The sequence below is a fragment of the Malurus melanocephalus genome, unplaced genomic scaffold (assembly GCF_030028575.1).
Source record: "Malurus melanocephalus ecotype Western Australia unplaced genomic scaffold, MMel_1.1 scaffold_90, whole genome shotgun sequence".
In the NCBI taxonomy this organism is placed as follows: Eukaryota; Metazoa; Chordata; class Aves; order Passeriformes; family Maluridae; genus Malurus; species Malurus melanocephalus.
This window is the reverse complement of record NW_026623322.1, coordinates 2,230,535-2,247,995: the sequence shown is the minus strand read 5'-3', so window position 1 is coordinate 2,247,995 and position 17,461 is coordinate 2,230,535. Positions and strand designations below refer to the sequence as shown.

At 40.3% G+C, this 17,461-nt stretch overlaps 1 protein-coding gene across 1 annotated transcript in view; it reads right to left on the bottom strand.

Annotated features, from left to right (window-relative positions):
* The window catches only part of AHRR (aryl hydrocarbon receptor repressor), a 64,995-nt gene extending 52,342 nt beyond the window's left edge, over nt 1–12,653 (bottom strand). Inside the window, exons 1-2 of the mRNA XM_057368357.1 lie at nt 12,586–12,653; nt 5,728–5,909 (exon numbers count right to left, since the gene is read on the bottom strand). Coding sequence (XP_057224340.1) covers nt 5,728–5,909; nt 12,586–12,647 — 244 coding nt within the window. The 5' untranslated portion in view covers nt 12,648–12,653. The remainder of the gene's footprint in view (nt 1–5,727; nt 5,910–12,585) is intronic.
* Nucleotides 12,654–17,461: the final 4,808 nt, after the last annotated feature.

Genomic DNA, 17,461 nt, shown 5'->3' with positions numbered 1-17,461 from the left:
ATATTCAAATACTGCAATAAATAACAGCCTGAATGGTCTAATGAATGAACTTAAGGAATCTCAATCACAGCAGTGTGCCACGGRCCTAGGAGAGTAACAGCCATGGATGCTGTAGGAGCAGAACAAAGCTGGAACAGACTGCAAGTAATTGAGGATACTGGAAATCAGGCCAGATGGGAGGAATCCTTTGTTGCTTTCTTCTTGAAAGGGATAAATTCAATTTTYGTTAAAGATAAACATTGATGGGAATTGGATCACACTAAACACRTAGACGAGTAAAAGGAAATGACCCACTAACATAAATGCTAAATCAGAAGAAAGACAGAAACCACACAGTGTRTGCTAGCCTGTCAGAAATGAAAGAGAGAAAGAAAAAAAAAATATAGGTTTAGTTGAAGGGGAGAAATGGGTTAGAAGGAGGAAGGGCAGCTTGGTGAAAGCGACCAGGAAGTTCTGGAATCCATGGGTCTTCCAGCAGCAGCCATCTAAGGCACAGCAACATGAAGACAGAGGACTCACAGGAGGGAGACTTCAGTAAACCTGGAAAAATCTCAGAGGACACATCTAAGGGAAATAGAAGCTGGATGTTCTTTCAACAAATCAATATTTAGGACATAAGTGTAAACAGTCTCCATCACAGTGAAGAATGTGAAACGTAAAAAAAGACCACCTTCAAAAAATCATGAGTTCTTCAGTGACTGGAAGCTCAAAAAAATAATCTCTTTTAAAAATGAATAAAATAAAGCAAAAATCTATAAGAAGAAAAAGAGAAAAGCCAATATATGATATCAGCTGTAGCAAGAAAGGGAAGGCTATAAAAAGCCTGGAAGCCCTTTAACCATACAAGGCTGGGAAAAYAGTTTTCTGCTACTCAGCCAAGGGGGAGCTACAGACAATGAAAACAAAAAAAGTTTAGTGTTTATTGCCTCTTTTTGCTTCCATCTGCTGGGATCACCTTCATGGTGTAAAAGCTGGTCTGCCACAAGGAAAGGAAACAATTTTTCTTCTACAGAAGAAGGGCTTTAATTGAAGCAGGAGTCTTCCAGCTTGGATGTTARGGATTGCAAAGGAAGCTATGAAATCACTCACCTTGTAGATTTGCAAAAATATTAGACAATGGCCCTTAGGTCAAGGCATAGGTTATTTTTTACTCAGGAAAGTTCACTACAGAACTGTTTCCTAAAATTTTTAATTCTGCATGGAAACAGATKAACTAACATTTGTAGACAAATTTCTCAAATCCTACTGTAATTCAGTGTAAAATCTATATATAACTCCAGTCTAAGGAAAGTCAAACAACATCTCCATGCTTGACTGTCACTAATTTTGCAAAGATCTGGATTGCAGTTTAAATATATAACTTACAGAATTTTGTAAGATATTTATTTGCAGAGTTTGTCTGGGGCTCTCTACAGTCCTTATTTAGTCARCCATAAATCTATCAGATTTTTAACTTTCAAAATCAAACAAAGTCTGGAAGTAAGTAAATACAGAGAAGGCACTAAAGTCTGAAATAAACACAGACATTCAATAAAATACTTTGAGGGACATTTTTGTTGGGAAGACACTGCTTTTGTGTGTGCTTGCATGTCTCTGGTTKTGTATATGCATATGTGTGTATAAATACACATTTCTGCATGCAAAAATGTCCAGATGGGCGAAATAACAAGCTATTGAATGAAATTATGCTCTCTATATGTTCTGTAGCAAAGGATTTAAAATTTTAAAATTGATTCATACTGCGGTCTCTACATTTCCCATCTGAGACTCAACAACATCAGCCATCATTCTTCAGGAATGCTTATGGCTAAAGTGTCTAAAATCAGTGAAATGTCGAAGGAAAGTCTGAGTGGCCTATTGATACAAGGTTAGTTACACTAGGAACTGAAAGATGAGGAGCTTTATAGCCCTGGCTGTAACTGTGTTGGTCCATCTAAATTGTCACAACTGGTTTCCATACAAGCACTGGGAAACTTAATTTAGCTCTCTCTCAGAAAGGACCTGAGCTGCTGAAAGAACAAGGTGCATTTTTTTGACATTTATTCATGAAATCATTACCTCTACTAAAAGGGGACAATTTAAACGACCAACAGGAGGGAGTTGGTTTTGAAGCGGAGCAAGACCACCATTTTCCCACCAGTGGAAATACTGAGAAACAAGAGGTATTTAAGGACGTGTTGTCAAGACTGCTAAAGGAAGACAGGCTACAATTAACCGAGATGGAATATGTTCAGGACAGAGGCCCAGCAAGCTCAAGCAGTCACAGACATTAAGTACCACTCCACAATCACAGGAGCCCCACCCAAGGCAAATCCTTGTCAGGGCCAAATGACAGCCATGGTTTCCTGCAGCAGCTGATGTCTCTGAGTCTGAGCCCTTGTTCAGACCCAGCTGATTCATCCACGAGATCCGGTGAGATTGGAAGGTTGTTGCTGCGAGCCATTTTGGAGCGCTTATCAGGAAAATGCAAAATGACTAAATGCCTATGGCTTGGGGGGAGCAGGGTTATTAATAGAGCCCCTGCCAACTGATTACAGAGACATGAAGAACATGGAGAAGAATTGTTCTGAAGCAAAAGGAAAACATTCCTAAGAATGAGGGAAGGGAGTCCACCACAATGACTTAAACTGAATCCCAACAATATCTGTCTCAACAACCAGGTCTGAACTTAGGAAACGAGCAAGGTCTTTGTTGAAACAAYTTAAGGAWGACGATTTGGTTKTATGCTTCAAGKWMYWAMCYYYWAWKRKYMMYWAAAARGGRAWWAAWKRWWGRACAGATGTTCTCCATGCCCTGATACCTAATTCTGTGCAAAACCATTTTGACACTTGAAGTCAATGTGGTGAGGTTACTCCATGTCCTCCAGMTGGTTATTGTTCTTCATAAATACATTTGTGCTGCACACTGACTGCTGCAGAGTAACTGCTAAAAGGACACCTAGTGGTAAGGAAATTAGAGTTTCCAGAAACTGCTGGCATAAAGGTGTGCCACTGTAATTGTCATGGGAATTGCTGACCTGCTATGGGTTGAATACACAATGTCACAAATGAGCTTACATGTCAAGTAGCGCTACTCATGRTTTTTGAAAAGTGACAAACAGTATTTTTAAAAGCATGTTTATAAAACCTGGAACTTAAGATTAACTTACTCAGAACTCAGAGAAGAGGTTTTTTTTTTTAAACAAAAGGTGCACAGTACTGTCTGTCTCACATTACAAATTTGAATGCACTAAATCTCCACTGCATACACTTTAGGAATATTGGATAGCTGAACAGAACTCATTACAGATACGTTTTGCTGGATATTTGAGCCAAATTTCATCTTGGCCCTCATCATTCCTTGGTTCTTCCATTGTGCCACCCTAAAATATCCTGAGCAATTCCTTCCCTTCTYGTCTTTTCCTTCTATGAAGACACACAGCTGAAGAACATAAATCGTGCACATTTGAGCTAATGTTACTTTTTTGGTGGTTTGTTTGTTTGTTTGTTGATTTTTATTTTTTTTTTTTTGTCCATGCGACTTTAGAGTCACTTCTTGTCTGTGTTTATTCCAAACACTTTAATATGCACTAATGCCCTTGTGACCAGAAGATGCCCACAACAGAAAGCTCTATTCCAGATGGAGTCATGCTGGTCTCATGCAGAGAGGGATTATAACCTTCCTGAGTAGTGACATGCTGCCTCTGGGCAAGCAGACCAAATCCACTCTTGGCTTTCTTGTTTATGTCAACATATTGTATTACAGGCATGGAACAACTTGCTGACCACTGTCCCTCCTCGATTATTATTTTTATGTTCTCTTTTCCAGGTTGTCTTTTCTATTGAATACCAGTTTCTTTGTATTAATTTTCCCTGAGTGAATTAGTACAGATTTACTAAGCCATTTTTCCAGATACATTTTTTTATCCAATTTTCTAACATCTCTGTATGCCACGGGTCTGTTCTCTGTCCTCAGAGTGTTTATAACAGCTCCCAATTTAGTGCTGTCCTTTGATTTAAAAAGCCAAAAACAATYCGTTTCTGCTCTTCTATCCTCTTTCATCATAACAAAGATTGAAACACTGGGATGGATATATTTGTTTGCTTTTTTAGGTGACTTGCTACCAAGGTTTTTGCTTAAAAGAAAACCTCCCAAGCCAAACAAACAGATCCTGCCTTATTTCTCCATAACTACAAGGAAGTAGATCAAGATGGTCATGAGGGATGCAGCACATTCTGCTCTTTCCCAAACATTTGCAACATTCCTTTCACAGCTCTGTTTCCACAGCTCACTTCTCCTTCACTCCACCCTTCTGAAGCTCCAGCCTGCTCTCTTGTCTGAAAATGGCATGTAGTTTCCTTCCTTTGCTATAAACAATGCTTTCTGTAACCTTAGTTTCATGATGTAAACATTTAAAAATAAGAATGAAGGGACTATGTGTTCAATTAGGTAATTTGGGGATTAAATTAAAAGAAATCTCTCAAAATATGGAACATGGAGCATTTCAGCTCCGTAATGCAGTCTGGCTTTACGTGCTTTCCTTTTATCTCCTCCCTTTAAGAAAAGGAGGCATTATATCTTAGAAACTCTGGCAGAAGAGTAGTAAAGGCTGCTGAAGAGACCATTATTGCTTCTGAATCCAAGAGAAACAAAAGTCAAGCTYAGAGGAAGGTTCCATAACACTCAGGTGTGTGTTTAAAGAGAAAGAGAGGTGCTCTGTAAATTGCACGGCGCTGGAGTCTGGGATACCAGCTGCCACAGCTGACAGGGGAGGCTCCTGCCATCAGTGATATCACCCTCTGTAATCTGACGTCAGCCTGTAAAATGCCCTGCAGCCTGCCAAAGTCTCCTCAAGCTGGCATTTCTTTTATACTAAAATGCATTTTAAAAACAAGGAGACAACCAACAGATACCATTCTCCGCTCAAAGCAAAAAAAAAAAAAAAATTAAAAAAAAAAAATATATATATATACACATATACGCACTGTGCACCATAAGGAGTAAAGGAAAAATAGTGCCCATAAAAATACTTCTCTGCAGTCCACCTAAAAGTTTTAGTCAATGATACCACTTCAAACAGACCTTTTTTTTGAAAACAACTCTAGAAAGGATTTCCATTATTAAATCCCTAATCTGGATTTTGCTCTTGTGAACTCCCCAGCAACAGAAATTCAAAATATCTTCAAATTTGGAAGAATTCTTTTTGGGTGCACCTGAAAATGCGCATTTGACTTTCATTGTGCAGTGTGTCAGACAGTTACAAAAACAAAGCATAGCCTCGTACAACTTCATTCGACACTTCAAACTTTGAATCTCTCTTATCCTGAAAGACAGGGATCATTTTGGCTTTGCAAGAAAACCCATTTCYTCCTGGTATACAGCAAACATGGGCAATACAGCAGTTGTTTGACATTCACATCATACTTAAAGAGGCATTTTGAACATGTAAAATAACAGCTTCAAATAAAGAATTCAAAGTATCTACAGGTATTACATCTGTCCCAAGCTTCTTTCCCAGTTTAGTGATTTTACAGTTGTGTTTACCCTTTTTCTAAAGCCTGTTGATGAAAATGGATGCCTGAAATTCCCAATGCAACATCCCTTGCACAAAATAAGTTCAATGATAGATTTTTTTCCTTGTCTTTATCAATATAATACTATTTGTTACTTTTACTCAGGATTAATACAAAGGACCAATAAATCAGAGGGATACTTTTAATGAGAGGCTGATATCTTGAGGAAACCTACCTTGAAAGAAACTCTTGACTCGGAGATAGCTGACACTAAGGCGCAAGACAGAAAGTTTGTCCAGCTTCGATACGATGTCGGGTGGAAAAGGAAGGAGGCTGGCCAGGTGGTCCAGTTCTGCATTCAGACGGTCTCTGTGTCTCTTTGAAGGATTCGATTTTTCATTCCCAACTGCAGGTCTTCTGTGGTGGAGAACACATTTTCAATTACCTGTTTTACTTCCAAGTAGTACAACCAGAGACTGGGATGTTGTACACAATTAGTTGACAACTGGAATATTTTGCTTCTATGAAAATCTTTAAAGTTTCTGTCCCCTGCCAGAAAGAGATTTACCTTTCTGCATTTGCCATAGTGCAAACACACAGGCTTTGTCTTTTCACATCYGGGAAAAACTGAAGAACTGGTGTCTTTTAATCTGGACCTCACACCTTAGGGAATTGGGTACTATCTTAATGTTCTAGTCAATACCAGGWAAAACAATTTCTCATCTTTGTTGTACAAATGAGGGGCAGAACAGCAGAGGAAAATTACTGTGACTAATGCATGAACCCATTCAATACCCACTGTATTCATCCAAAGCATCTAAGTTCTCTCCATTTAATGACTCAAAGTTAATCTGGGGGGTCAGGAGATAATTAAGAAAAGAGTCTGTCTTTAGATATGAATTTTATAAGTATGGAAGGCAAGGTGAAGAGAGATTCTTTCCTCAAGCTCAAAACTCCTGTGTACATTCTCACATTCTTAAGAACGTTCATATTCCTCACAAAACATGACAAAGACCAATGTTATTCAGCTTTCTAGGCCAAGCAATCCATCTCCATTTTGTGTTCCTCTTATGTAATGGACACTACTAGATAACCTAGAATATCTGTTGAGAAAATACACAAAGATGAAATACATCACACATGAGGAACCTCAATTCTGGAATGTCCATTTATATGCTCAGAGAGCACGTGAGATATTCTCAGGAGGGAGCAAAGGAAAAGCTGGTGCTTTTGCACACAGAAATGGGGATTTTATTTCCATCCATGGAGATGTTCAGTGCTGGAGCACAGACTGCTCCATCAAGCAAGAAGACCTGAGTGGCTGAAAAGGCGGCTYCTTTCAGTAGCTACTCCTGCTGAACCCACCCGTGGTCAAGTGCATTATCTGGGTATGAGCTACAGGACACTGGAGCCATAAACCATATGGATATTCAAGAATGGGAAACAGCAAGTAAGAAAAGTATGGCTGTGCTAACAGTTTCTACTTCTGCCTCACTGAATCCAAGGATCATAATCTTAAGTASCTAGCTCGTGTTCAAGCAGAAAATGAGAGTAAAAATAATTATTTGTCACACTTTGCTACTACATTTTCATGCTACATGCATTTACTGCATTTTTCAACTGCAATTCTRGTTCTAAGCTTTAGCATTTCACGAAGTGGTGAAGGTGATACAACAGTATTAAATTAAAATTACAACAGTATTAATTCGTCATTGCAATTGTCATTCTAAAAAAATTGTGCTGTGGAATTAATAAAAAAAAAAAGAGTAAAGTTTTTTACATGTCATTGCTACTAACTGAAAACCTCTTAAAGCAAAACAGGTATAAAAAATTCATTATTACTTTTGAGAGCCTCACTTCTTTTTAAGAGGACAGCATCAGTGGACAGAATGAATGGAAAAAAAAATGTTGAGGTAGGTATCAGTGAAAATATATAATTTCGGCTTCTTCATTTGAAATTGCCAATATTGATATGTGGCTTTTCAATAACACAATGAGTTGCCTTAAAAGACATGGAGAAGATTTTGCTTATTGAGATCAATGAACAACTTTCCTATATTGGAGAGAGCAAACATGCAGCAAATAATCTAACCAACAAGAAGGAATAGCCTGTTTTACTGGGATAACTGTTTTATGCAGTAAACCTTGAAGCTCAGCCATCCTACGACACCAAGGGGATGCCTGATCTGTGGAGGGCAGTAAYTTTGTAGGAACATAGCCTATAGCTGAGCAGAAGCCAAAGAACATAAGCTTTTGCTAATTGGTCTTTACATCTGACAAAACAACTGAAGCGAGGAAGCAATGTAGGGCAGAAAAAATTTATTCCAATAAGGAAAATTAAACTGATGAGTTAAAGGGGTAAAAATTGTCAAGGGTAACATGGAACACAAGCAGAAGTTGTTCAAGCCTATTTACGTAAAATAGTGACTGCTCTATGCCAGAGAGGTATGGTTTGAGACAATTAGGTGGTCTGCCTTYGTACTGAACTTCAGAAATAAAATTATGGATGTGGTGAAGAATGGTGTGAAAGGAGTAGGGGAGAAAGTTCARGACAGAGTCTTCCTGAAAATTCAAGGAAATGATTCAGTAAGGAGTGAATCCAAACAAACAGGCGTTTGATGTAAGTGGTAACAAGGTGCCAAGTGGATGTGATTTAAAACAATGTAAGTTCCATGGAAAGGCTAGGTTAGCTAGCCATAAACAGAAAAGGCACAGGCAGGGAAAATCTTGAGTGGGCTGCTTTGAGGCAAATGGAAATTCTAGCCTTTCTTTTGAGCTGAAAGTAGATGGTGCTTGTTGTGTTTGTGTTAAACTCAGGATGGTCAAACTGTAAACAGAGACACCAGTCCCTCGATGATACCTCATTTACCCTGCTTTCTGTACAACACTACTGTAATAATGGAGCACGTGTAATTAAAAAAATAAATCTGGCTTCTCTTTCGTCACACCATTAGAAAGCCCAGGTTCTGCTCTGCAAGTCCTTGTGGCTGTGCAGGACCCACATGAGCAGCCCCGGTGCCGTGGGAGCTGTGTGGGAGCTGCTGCAGGGAGCATTTTCTGTTCCCATGGTACACAAAGCACTGAGCCATTTGTGCATTAGTGGTTCAGGGTGCCCATGACACACAGAYGGCCACCCGTGTAAACCAGTTCGGTGAGCTGGCTGAGGAATTTCCTGCAGCTCTGTCTGCTGCTCCCTACTCTCTGCAGACCCCTACCCTGTTAATGAAAAGTTTGCTCTGAATAAGTTTTTAAAGTATGCTGAAGTGTTAAACTGGCAGAAGATCTGAGCTGAGAAAGGTCTAATCACTTACGGCAACTGCAAGATTTTGGTAAGAAGGGAAAGGGAAGAGAGAGACCATGAGGTGCAACAGAGAGGCTGAGAGCAAAGTAACAACAGATGATTGTCATGAGGGTTCTGAGCAGCACCCTCTGTCACTGAGCCGTGCTTGGACATTGCATGGGAATCCTGRCAGAGCTGAGCTCCAGTGGCAGCCATACATGTGTGGATGTTCACCATCTCCTCTGGACCAAAAGACGGAATGAGAGAAAGCTGCTTGAGCCAAAGGGGGCCTTTTGCCACCTTCTGTAGCTCTTCTGTGTCTTCACAGCAAGGAAAGGTGAAAGCAGAACTAATGCTCAAGAAGACATAACACCAGCAGAGCAGATGAGAGGTGGCATAGTGTGACATGAAATAAGAGAAAGGGGCTACACAGGGCCACACAGAGCCTTAAAATGAGAACTAGGAAGCAGGAGAGAGCTGCACCTCCCAAGGTCTCTRTTTACCCTGGCACTGGCATGTTTATGGCTGGAATGGTGGGTCTGGAGCAGTTATAGATACACTCAGAGCTAGGGCAGGTGTAGCTGCCTTTAAAGGGCTGTAAAACATTACAAGAAATGCTTTGTAGAGGGAGAGGGCTTTACAAGATGCCAGGGTTTGAGATGAAGAAGTGGCTGAAGTTGTCAAATGGCAAATGTCCGGAAGCATTGCCTGAGCATTTCTAAGTATTAATTTCAGCATAGTGATTTTAGCTCGAGGTTAAAAACAAGATCCCTTTAATGTCCAGATGCTTGAATTACCAGTRAAATGTTAGATTTCCACAGGAAATAAACACTTGGTAGAAAATGTTTCCTTTAGTCAAAATGCCGGCTGTCTGGCTGAAAAGCATATCTGATGGAAAATTTTCAGTCAGTCTGAGCTCCAGGTGTTTGAACTGTGTCCATAAATGCCAAAATTCTTTAGTGTGGATCACATCTGATGGGGCTTGTTGGGAAGTTTTGGGGAGCAAAAGGAGAACAGCTTTTTCATTTTTAATTTACTTGCATGTATAAAAGTAGAACTTGAACCTCATATATTGTCTGAAGAATGGCAACCTAATGAAGATATTCTCTACTAATTCTGTGTAGAGAGCAAGACTGAARCATATTAGCTCCTCCCAGTAAAATTTTCCACACATTCTTCCACAGTCTTATGGGTCTCTCTATTCTCCCATGAAGCCTCCTCATACATTTTCATCACTGTTCAGTTAAACCACCTCAGAAATAAATTCCTGTGCCTGAAAAAACATTCATGAACATAATGAACAATATCATTCTGTGATAACCTGGGTTAAAAGCTGTTTGAAGGATTACSACCTGGTTGACAGCTTGATCATGAAAAGATGATGCAGAGTGAGAGAGTTGGCTTCTCGGGATGCTCTGAGTACGGGGAGATATAAATGTCCCAGTCGTTCTGCAGAGGGGAAAGCTGCATCTCTGTCCTTTAAATCCTGACTTTTGAAAGGCATAATCCATGAATCCCTATTGAAATCCAATAGGCACCTGAGCTCACTTATTCTCTCGTTAAGGGAAAGTTAAATTCTAGAGACTATTCATGCTAAAAAAGAGAGGACTGGCCATGGATTGCCCATCAACTTTAGCTCCTGTGAAAAGCCAGGTTTTACAACTGAGMAAATACTCCTCCCAGATCAGGTGCCAGGATTCACCTTGATTCATTGTCAGAATGACGGGGGAAAAGTACAAGGCTGTGGAGGAGAAAGTGCTCTGCTATCAAACAGGGGAAAAAAGCTGTAACAAAGATGTTTCAACASGGATCAAAATCATGGTTAAATATGCTGCTCAATTAATAGGCTCTGTCTACCCGTCTAAATTCAAGATTAATTATTCAAGGCAGCATAAAAGTAAGGATACCTCAGAGTCCTGGAATGCCAGTAAGACTGAAAGACACAGACCGTGAAAGGAGCTCTGTCAGCCAGTCAGTCTGGGGCATTCAGAGCCTCTCTAGATGAGAGTAAGGAGGGAATAAGCACAGGAAAGGCTTACCAGAGAACAAGGCCACGAACAGATAAGGTTTGAGGAAGAGACCAGTGTTGCTAGGAACTGAGAAATCATCCTCAGCAAGTGCTAAGTAGCTAACCACAGAAAACAGAGCGCTGTCTCCAGTGTGGGAGTTCAGTATTCTAATAATCAAAACACTTCCCTTTGTTTTAACCCATGTTTCTTAATCAAAATTGTTCATGTCCTGGCTTGATAAGCTCATGCTCAGGCACCTGCACTGCAATAGCACAGAAAAGCTATTTTCTGGGTGGCATTACCTGCAATGGYCTCCAAGAGGAAAACTTGGTTGCGTAAAATAAGTGAGAATTTGCTTCTGAGAGTATAAAGCCAGAACTTCAAAAAAGGCTAATGAGGTCATTTCCRTGATTTGTCTGCAGGTAGTTCTCTTAGCCATTGCATTTATCTAGAAGCCATCTTTGAGAGAAGTTCTAGCTAGCATGTAACCTCCAAACATGAGCTTRATGTTTCTCAAAGCAACTGCAACTCTCCTTCCTTCCTCACAAAAGTAATGATCCATAAACAGTTCTGCATAGAGGTAATTTCACGTATTGGAATGGTTCCATACCTCTTGCAGTTGTTATAAAATTAAATATCCACATCCATACTGAAACAGTAGTGCAGAAATCTTACATACATTTTGAATTCAACACTCAGGATTTTTGCAGGAAGAATCATTTGCCAAGTAATTATCTTCATCTATTGAAATATGATACATTTTGTACTAAAAGAAACAATTTTTTAAGTGGGAACAAGTGGTTCATGAGCAAATACTGCCCAAAATCCAAACAATATCAACAGATGTCATTAAAACATTCAGAGAAACTCCCCTTTGACTTTAGACCAACCTACACAATTTTAAGAGAAGTGGGTTATTTTTAGAAGTTCTGAACAACTGAAAATAGGGAAATCTATTTTAGTTACCTTCTCATCTTTAAATTGTGTGTGAAGGCCACCAGTGCCAGTTCATCATCTTAACACAGTAAAAATGTGTGTTTCATAATCATATAATCAAGTGTAACACAAAAAATGTGGGATGATTATATTAAAAAGCTTTATTTCACAGAGCGGTTTATGGCATCTGGAACTCATTTACATTTGAGTGATAGCAAAACCTTTTCTTCCCCTCCCATTTCAAGCATCTTGTAGCGACAAATTTCCATTGCGTTTTTTCTTTCCCTGCTTTGCCTTCACACATACAATTCCTCTCTCCCATTTTTCTCCTAATGGAAGTGATCCCGTAGTAAATAGTCTGAAAATTGTGTGTTCTGTATGCAAAAAGTGAGTCACCAGTCTGCTCTTTCAGCTGGCTGAGCTGACCCATTTTCCAGGCTCGCACATGTTGGACTTAGCGATGCCCCAAGCAAGGCTGAGCCCGGGAAAGGGGAAGGGGGAGCGCGATGCCAATGCTCTGGTGCCACTCAGCACGTGGCTTCTCAAAATGCTCCTTGAACAGGCGTCAGGGAGGTGGAAGCACAAAGTGACAGCCACCTCTCCAGCCCACTGTCCAGATGACATTTAGTCCAGCAGCATCTTTTGCTGGCACCACCACGACCACCAAGGATGGCTTGACCCATGCTTGCCATCCTTTCTGGAGACATCTCACCCATGAAGAGCCACCCGCCCAAGCAAGGGTTTCTCATTGCAGAGAAGAAGATTAGGTCTCTTACACCAGTGGACCATAGGACAAAGGGARCCTTTCTTCTGTCTCATTTCTAGTATGTTTGTGGGGAGATGCCTCCTGATGGATATCATACTTAACTGTTTCTGAATGGGTTTCCTCCGTTTCCTCCCAGCATAGAGGCATTCCCCYGGAGGAATCATTGCTTTGACACTGAAAAACAAAAGGAATAGGTTTCTTAGTTCAGAGGTTTCTGTGCTTCAGACTGCTGAACAAAATGACAGCACTGAGAAAGTTCCACCAAGGAAAATGCTTGTTCCTCGAGTGTGACATTCAACAACACTGAAAAGCATAGTGGCATTAGCTAAGATAGAAGCTTACGACTTATTCCAATTTCCTACCCTAATATTATTAGAATATTGACGTTTATGTTCCAATTTCATTTTTTCAAATTAAGCATACTACACATGATATTAAATGGGTATAAAATACATCCTGTTTACTAGATATCCAAATTGTTTTTCTCTTCCAGGCTCACTTCTAAATTCAACTAAACAAATAAAAATTAATAACACTACCCATCATCTGCAGGGAGGATTTCACAGCTTTTAAAATACACAGGAATATTATCTCCATTACTGACACTGTGACTAGTAGGTTACAATTATTCAAATCAGCATTTTTCCAGATCCTCACATCCTCATTTGTAAAGGCTGGAAGTATAGCTGTCGGCAGCTCAAGATGTGACACACAGTTTTGTGGTTAGCACCAGGACTGTGCTGCGTGAGGTGACAATTTTCACACAAAACTTGGTCTTATTGATTTGTTTGAGTATGTTAGCCTTAGAGACATTGCAAGTTTGGAAACAAGTCTTTGCATTCAGTCTGTTTAAATCTTCTGGAGATTAGCTGAATATCAAAGTCTCTTGATTTTCTGTCTGAAAGAATATTTTAGTYGTGCTGAGTGCTGTTCAGCAGTGGGTGCATGCTGCTAGGGAAATTAGTATATCCCAAGAGTAATTGCTTTGTGTAAGATATAAAATTTAAGGGAACTTATATGTCACTGAATCAAATCCCACGTTGATGAATGTGTCGGTCATGCAAAGAAAATCATAAACTTACTGAATTCATTTGAAAACAGTTTAGAAGAGTTTTCTTCTTCATTGAAAGACAGCTTTCTGATAACTCAAAACCTTTCRCCTTCCAGCTTAAATTTGTTCATGGTCATTTTATGCCCATTTGTTCTTCTGCCAACATTGTCTTTTAGTTTAAATAGCTCTTCCTCCTCCATTGTGTTTACTCATTGGCATATTTTTAAATATCAGTCATATCTTCAGTCAGCCTTCATTTTTCTATTCTGGGACAACCCAAACTTTTATTTCCCTCTTGTGTTACAAACTGTTTTTTTCCTCCTATCATTTTAGGAGAATAGAATTGTGCAGAGTTTATTAGGAAAAATCTAAAATGTATTTCATACATGCAAGCACAGCATCCTTTGTTAAATTGAGATATCCTAGGTCTATTGTGTTTCCTTCACCTGGAAAATCAGTTATTGTGTCAACAGACAGGTATCAGGTTTCTTGTCAAAATAATTTGAATCTACATTCCATTTTTACTCCAAGTAACCACAGCTGGTAATGGTTCTTTCTTTGAGAATTCATTCTGAGGTGATGCATAATAAACAGATCTGACAAGTTGCGTTCTCTCAAATGTAGGTTGTGGTGGAAACACCAGCCATTCTCCAGTTGCTGCAATGTCAGGCATAAAATTCTTCTGGAAACAGAATCATTTTTTCACTACTACTGGGATGATTTCATGTKATGTCAGGTGGGTGAACTCTCTGTCCAAAGCTGATGAGGGATATGATTCAGGGCAATAAATACTGCTGCAGGTTAAGATTATGCCACAGCCTTTGCTTAGATAAAGCCTTCTTGCCATCTTCAAAGACCTTGTTAAATTAATCTGCAAGTTCCTTTTTTTTTATTTTAACAGTCTGCCGGTTTTAAGATTACATCTACCCTAATGGGTTTCCTACTTCAGCGAGAAGATAAAGTGGTGKGGAAATGCCAAGAGAACTGCAGTTTCTTCTGAGACCTTACATTGAAAGGTGTTTTCTTTGTATTTATGGTGGATTGACACTGTCTGGATGCCAGGTACCCACCAAAGCTGCTCTATCACTCCCCTTCTCAGCAGGACAAGGGAGAAAAAAACATAATAAAATGCTCATGGGTTGAGATAAGGAAGGGGAGAGATCAGTCACCAGTCACCACCACGGACAAAACAGACTGAACTTGGGGAAATTAGTTTAATTTGTCACCAATAAAATCAGAGCAGGATAATGAGAAATAAACACAAATCTCACAAATGCCTTCCTCACACCCCTCCCCTCTTCCAGGGCTCAACTTCACCGCATTTTCTCCACCTCCTCCCCCGCAGCAGCACAGGGGATGGGGACTGGAGGCTGCGGTCAGTTCATCACGTTCTGTCTCTGCCACTCCTTCCTCCTCAGGGGGWGGACTCCTCRCACTGTCCCGTGCACTTCTCCAACATGAGTCCTTCCCACGGGCTRCAGTTCTTCACAAACTGCTCCAGTGTGTGTCCCTCCCACGGTGCAGTCCTTCAGGAACAGGCTGCTCCAGCAGGGTGCTCCTTGGGATCACAAGTCCTGCCAGACAATCTGCTCCAGWGTGGGCTCCTCTCTCCATGGGTCACAGGTCCTGGCAGGASCCTGCTCCAGCACAGGCTTCCCATGGGGTCACAGCCTCCTTCAGGCATCCACCKGCTCCAGAGTGAGGTCCTCCATGGCTGCAGGGGCCTCACCATGGTGTTCCATATGGGCTGCASGGGAATCTCTGCTCTGGTGTCTGGAGCAYCTCCTCCCACTGGTTCTYCACCAACCCTGACATCTGCAAGGCTGCTGCTCTCACATGCTCTCATTCCTCTGACTGCAGTTGCAGTTGTGCAGGCTCTTTCCCACTCCTTAAACCCATTTTCCCAAAGGCACTGCCATCAYTGCTGCTGGCCTTGGCCAGTGAAGGGTCAGCCATGGACACTGGGGAARMTTCCAGCAGCYTCTYACAGAARCCACCCCTGTAGACCCCCACTACCAAAGCCTTGCCATGCAAACCTARCACTGTATTGTAATACGTTTGTGTTCCGAGTCTTTCCTGTCCATAATATGAATCTATGACTCATAGTCCATGTTTCAAAACAGTGTCACATGCTAGACTTCCCTTCCCTTGCCTTCAGGAGTGAAGTTAAAAGGAGGAGAGAGGCTTGAAGAACATAATTCAACTGAAAACTGAAAGTTAAGAGTCCATTCAATTTCCCAAAAGGGCGACTTTGTTTTAAAACCCATTCTGGATCAGTTGATTAATATGTGACAGCAAATAGAAATAGCTAAAAAGTCTTCAGTACTCAAACTGAAAACCAGGAAATAAATAGCAAACAATATGAGCGAGAATTTATGGAGTGCAAAATGCCAGTTAGGAAAGACAAAGGCCCAAAGGAAAATTCAAAAGTTGCAGAGCTAAAGACAACAGATAATGAGCTTTTTAGAAGAAAATTATGAAGAAAATAATTCCAAAAAGTGTGTACAGCTGTAATTAGATGGAGATGGCTTTATGTTAGAACTGCATAAAAGGTGAGAGTGCTCAATTTGTTTCCAGTCTCTGAAAAGAAGGAGAATCATGCACTCCCATCAAACAAGAATTAGCCATGTTCTCTTCAGGCTTTCTACAGGAACTTTCTACAGAATTAGGACAAAGGGTTTCCACAGCAACATGGTATGAAGCACTGCCCCAGCAGCTGAACACCGACGTCCTASATACACATACAGCCAAGAGGGGCTTCTGCCACCAATGCCAATAGTGGCAAGTGGTTAAAATGAGTCTGAGAATGCATGGACAGGAATAAAGACAAAGTCGGAAAGTTCATGGCTAAAAGTTCAGTCCTAAAAATATGTCTGAAAATAGCACTTGAATTTTTTGAGCTGCACAGATGTATAAACCTTGAAAACATTTATTTTAAAAACTGGAGAAGAGCAGGTATTCACAGTCCTACCTGGACCRTGTTTTCTTCTGATCACCTGTGAGCTCTGCTCTCCACCCCTAGAACAGAGCAGCCCTTCTCCATCACTGAAGGAGGCTCTCATGTGGATGAGAAACAGGAAGAAATTGGGTGGACAGCCCTCAGCTGCTCAGAACAGTTCTGCTCTTTCCTTTCTCTTTCACGCTCTAATGCTTGAGAATCCTCACATTCTGTCCACGTGTTTGAGGTAGGATGAACACAAACCCAAAAAGCAATCTTCCATCAGTGCAGCAGCAGGAAATGGAGTTTATAAGCTCGAGGAGCTTCAGAAGGAGGAGAGCTGGGACWGAAAGGAACAGAACTGCTCGAAAAGGGTAGATATGGGCCATAATCATTTGCTTCTGTCAGATGCCTGTGATCACTACTGACATTAGGTCACAATGAATCTCTGAACACAGGGGAAAGCCAAAGGACTGAAAGACAGCTGCTATATAATTTTATAATATATAATACATAAATTATATAATATATAATATTCAGAGAAGGGAAGCATAATGCTCCAGCTATCCACTGGATAGCAAGACKGACATCCATACCAGAGAAGCTGATAAGAGATGAATTACATCACTTAGCAGAATTCAATGGAATATCATGCTCTTTGGAGTAAAACTAGCTCACTGAGAAGTTATCACCTCTAGCAGACAGAGGAGTTCATGTGTATTAGTAAGTAACTTAAGTTAGCAGCACAACATTCTGCTTTTAAAAAGCCACAATGAAGTATTACAGTGCACAGCTTCCAAAAGTGAATAATCTGTCAAGTGACAGAATAAAATAAAAAAAAAGTAATCATAGAGAAATCACTGCTAACTAGAAAAGGCTTTATAAAGACCTTACAGACATCAACGCTCAATACAAACTCATGGGTGATGATATTTACAAAGTTTTAAAAATTCAGAAAATTGATAAATAATGCTGAAAACACATTGAAA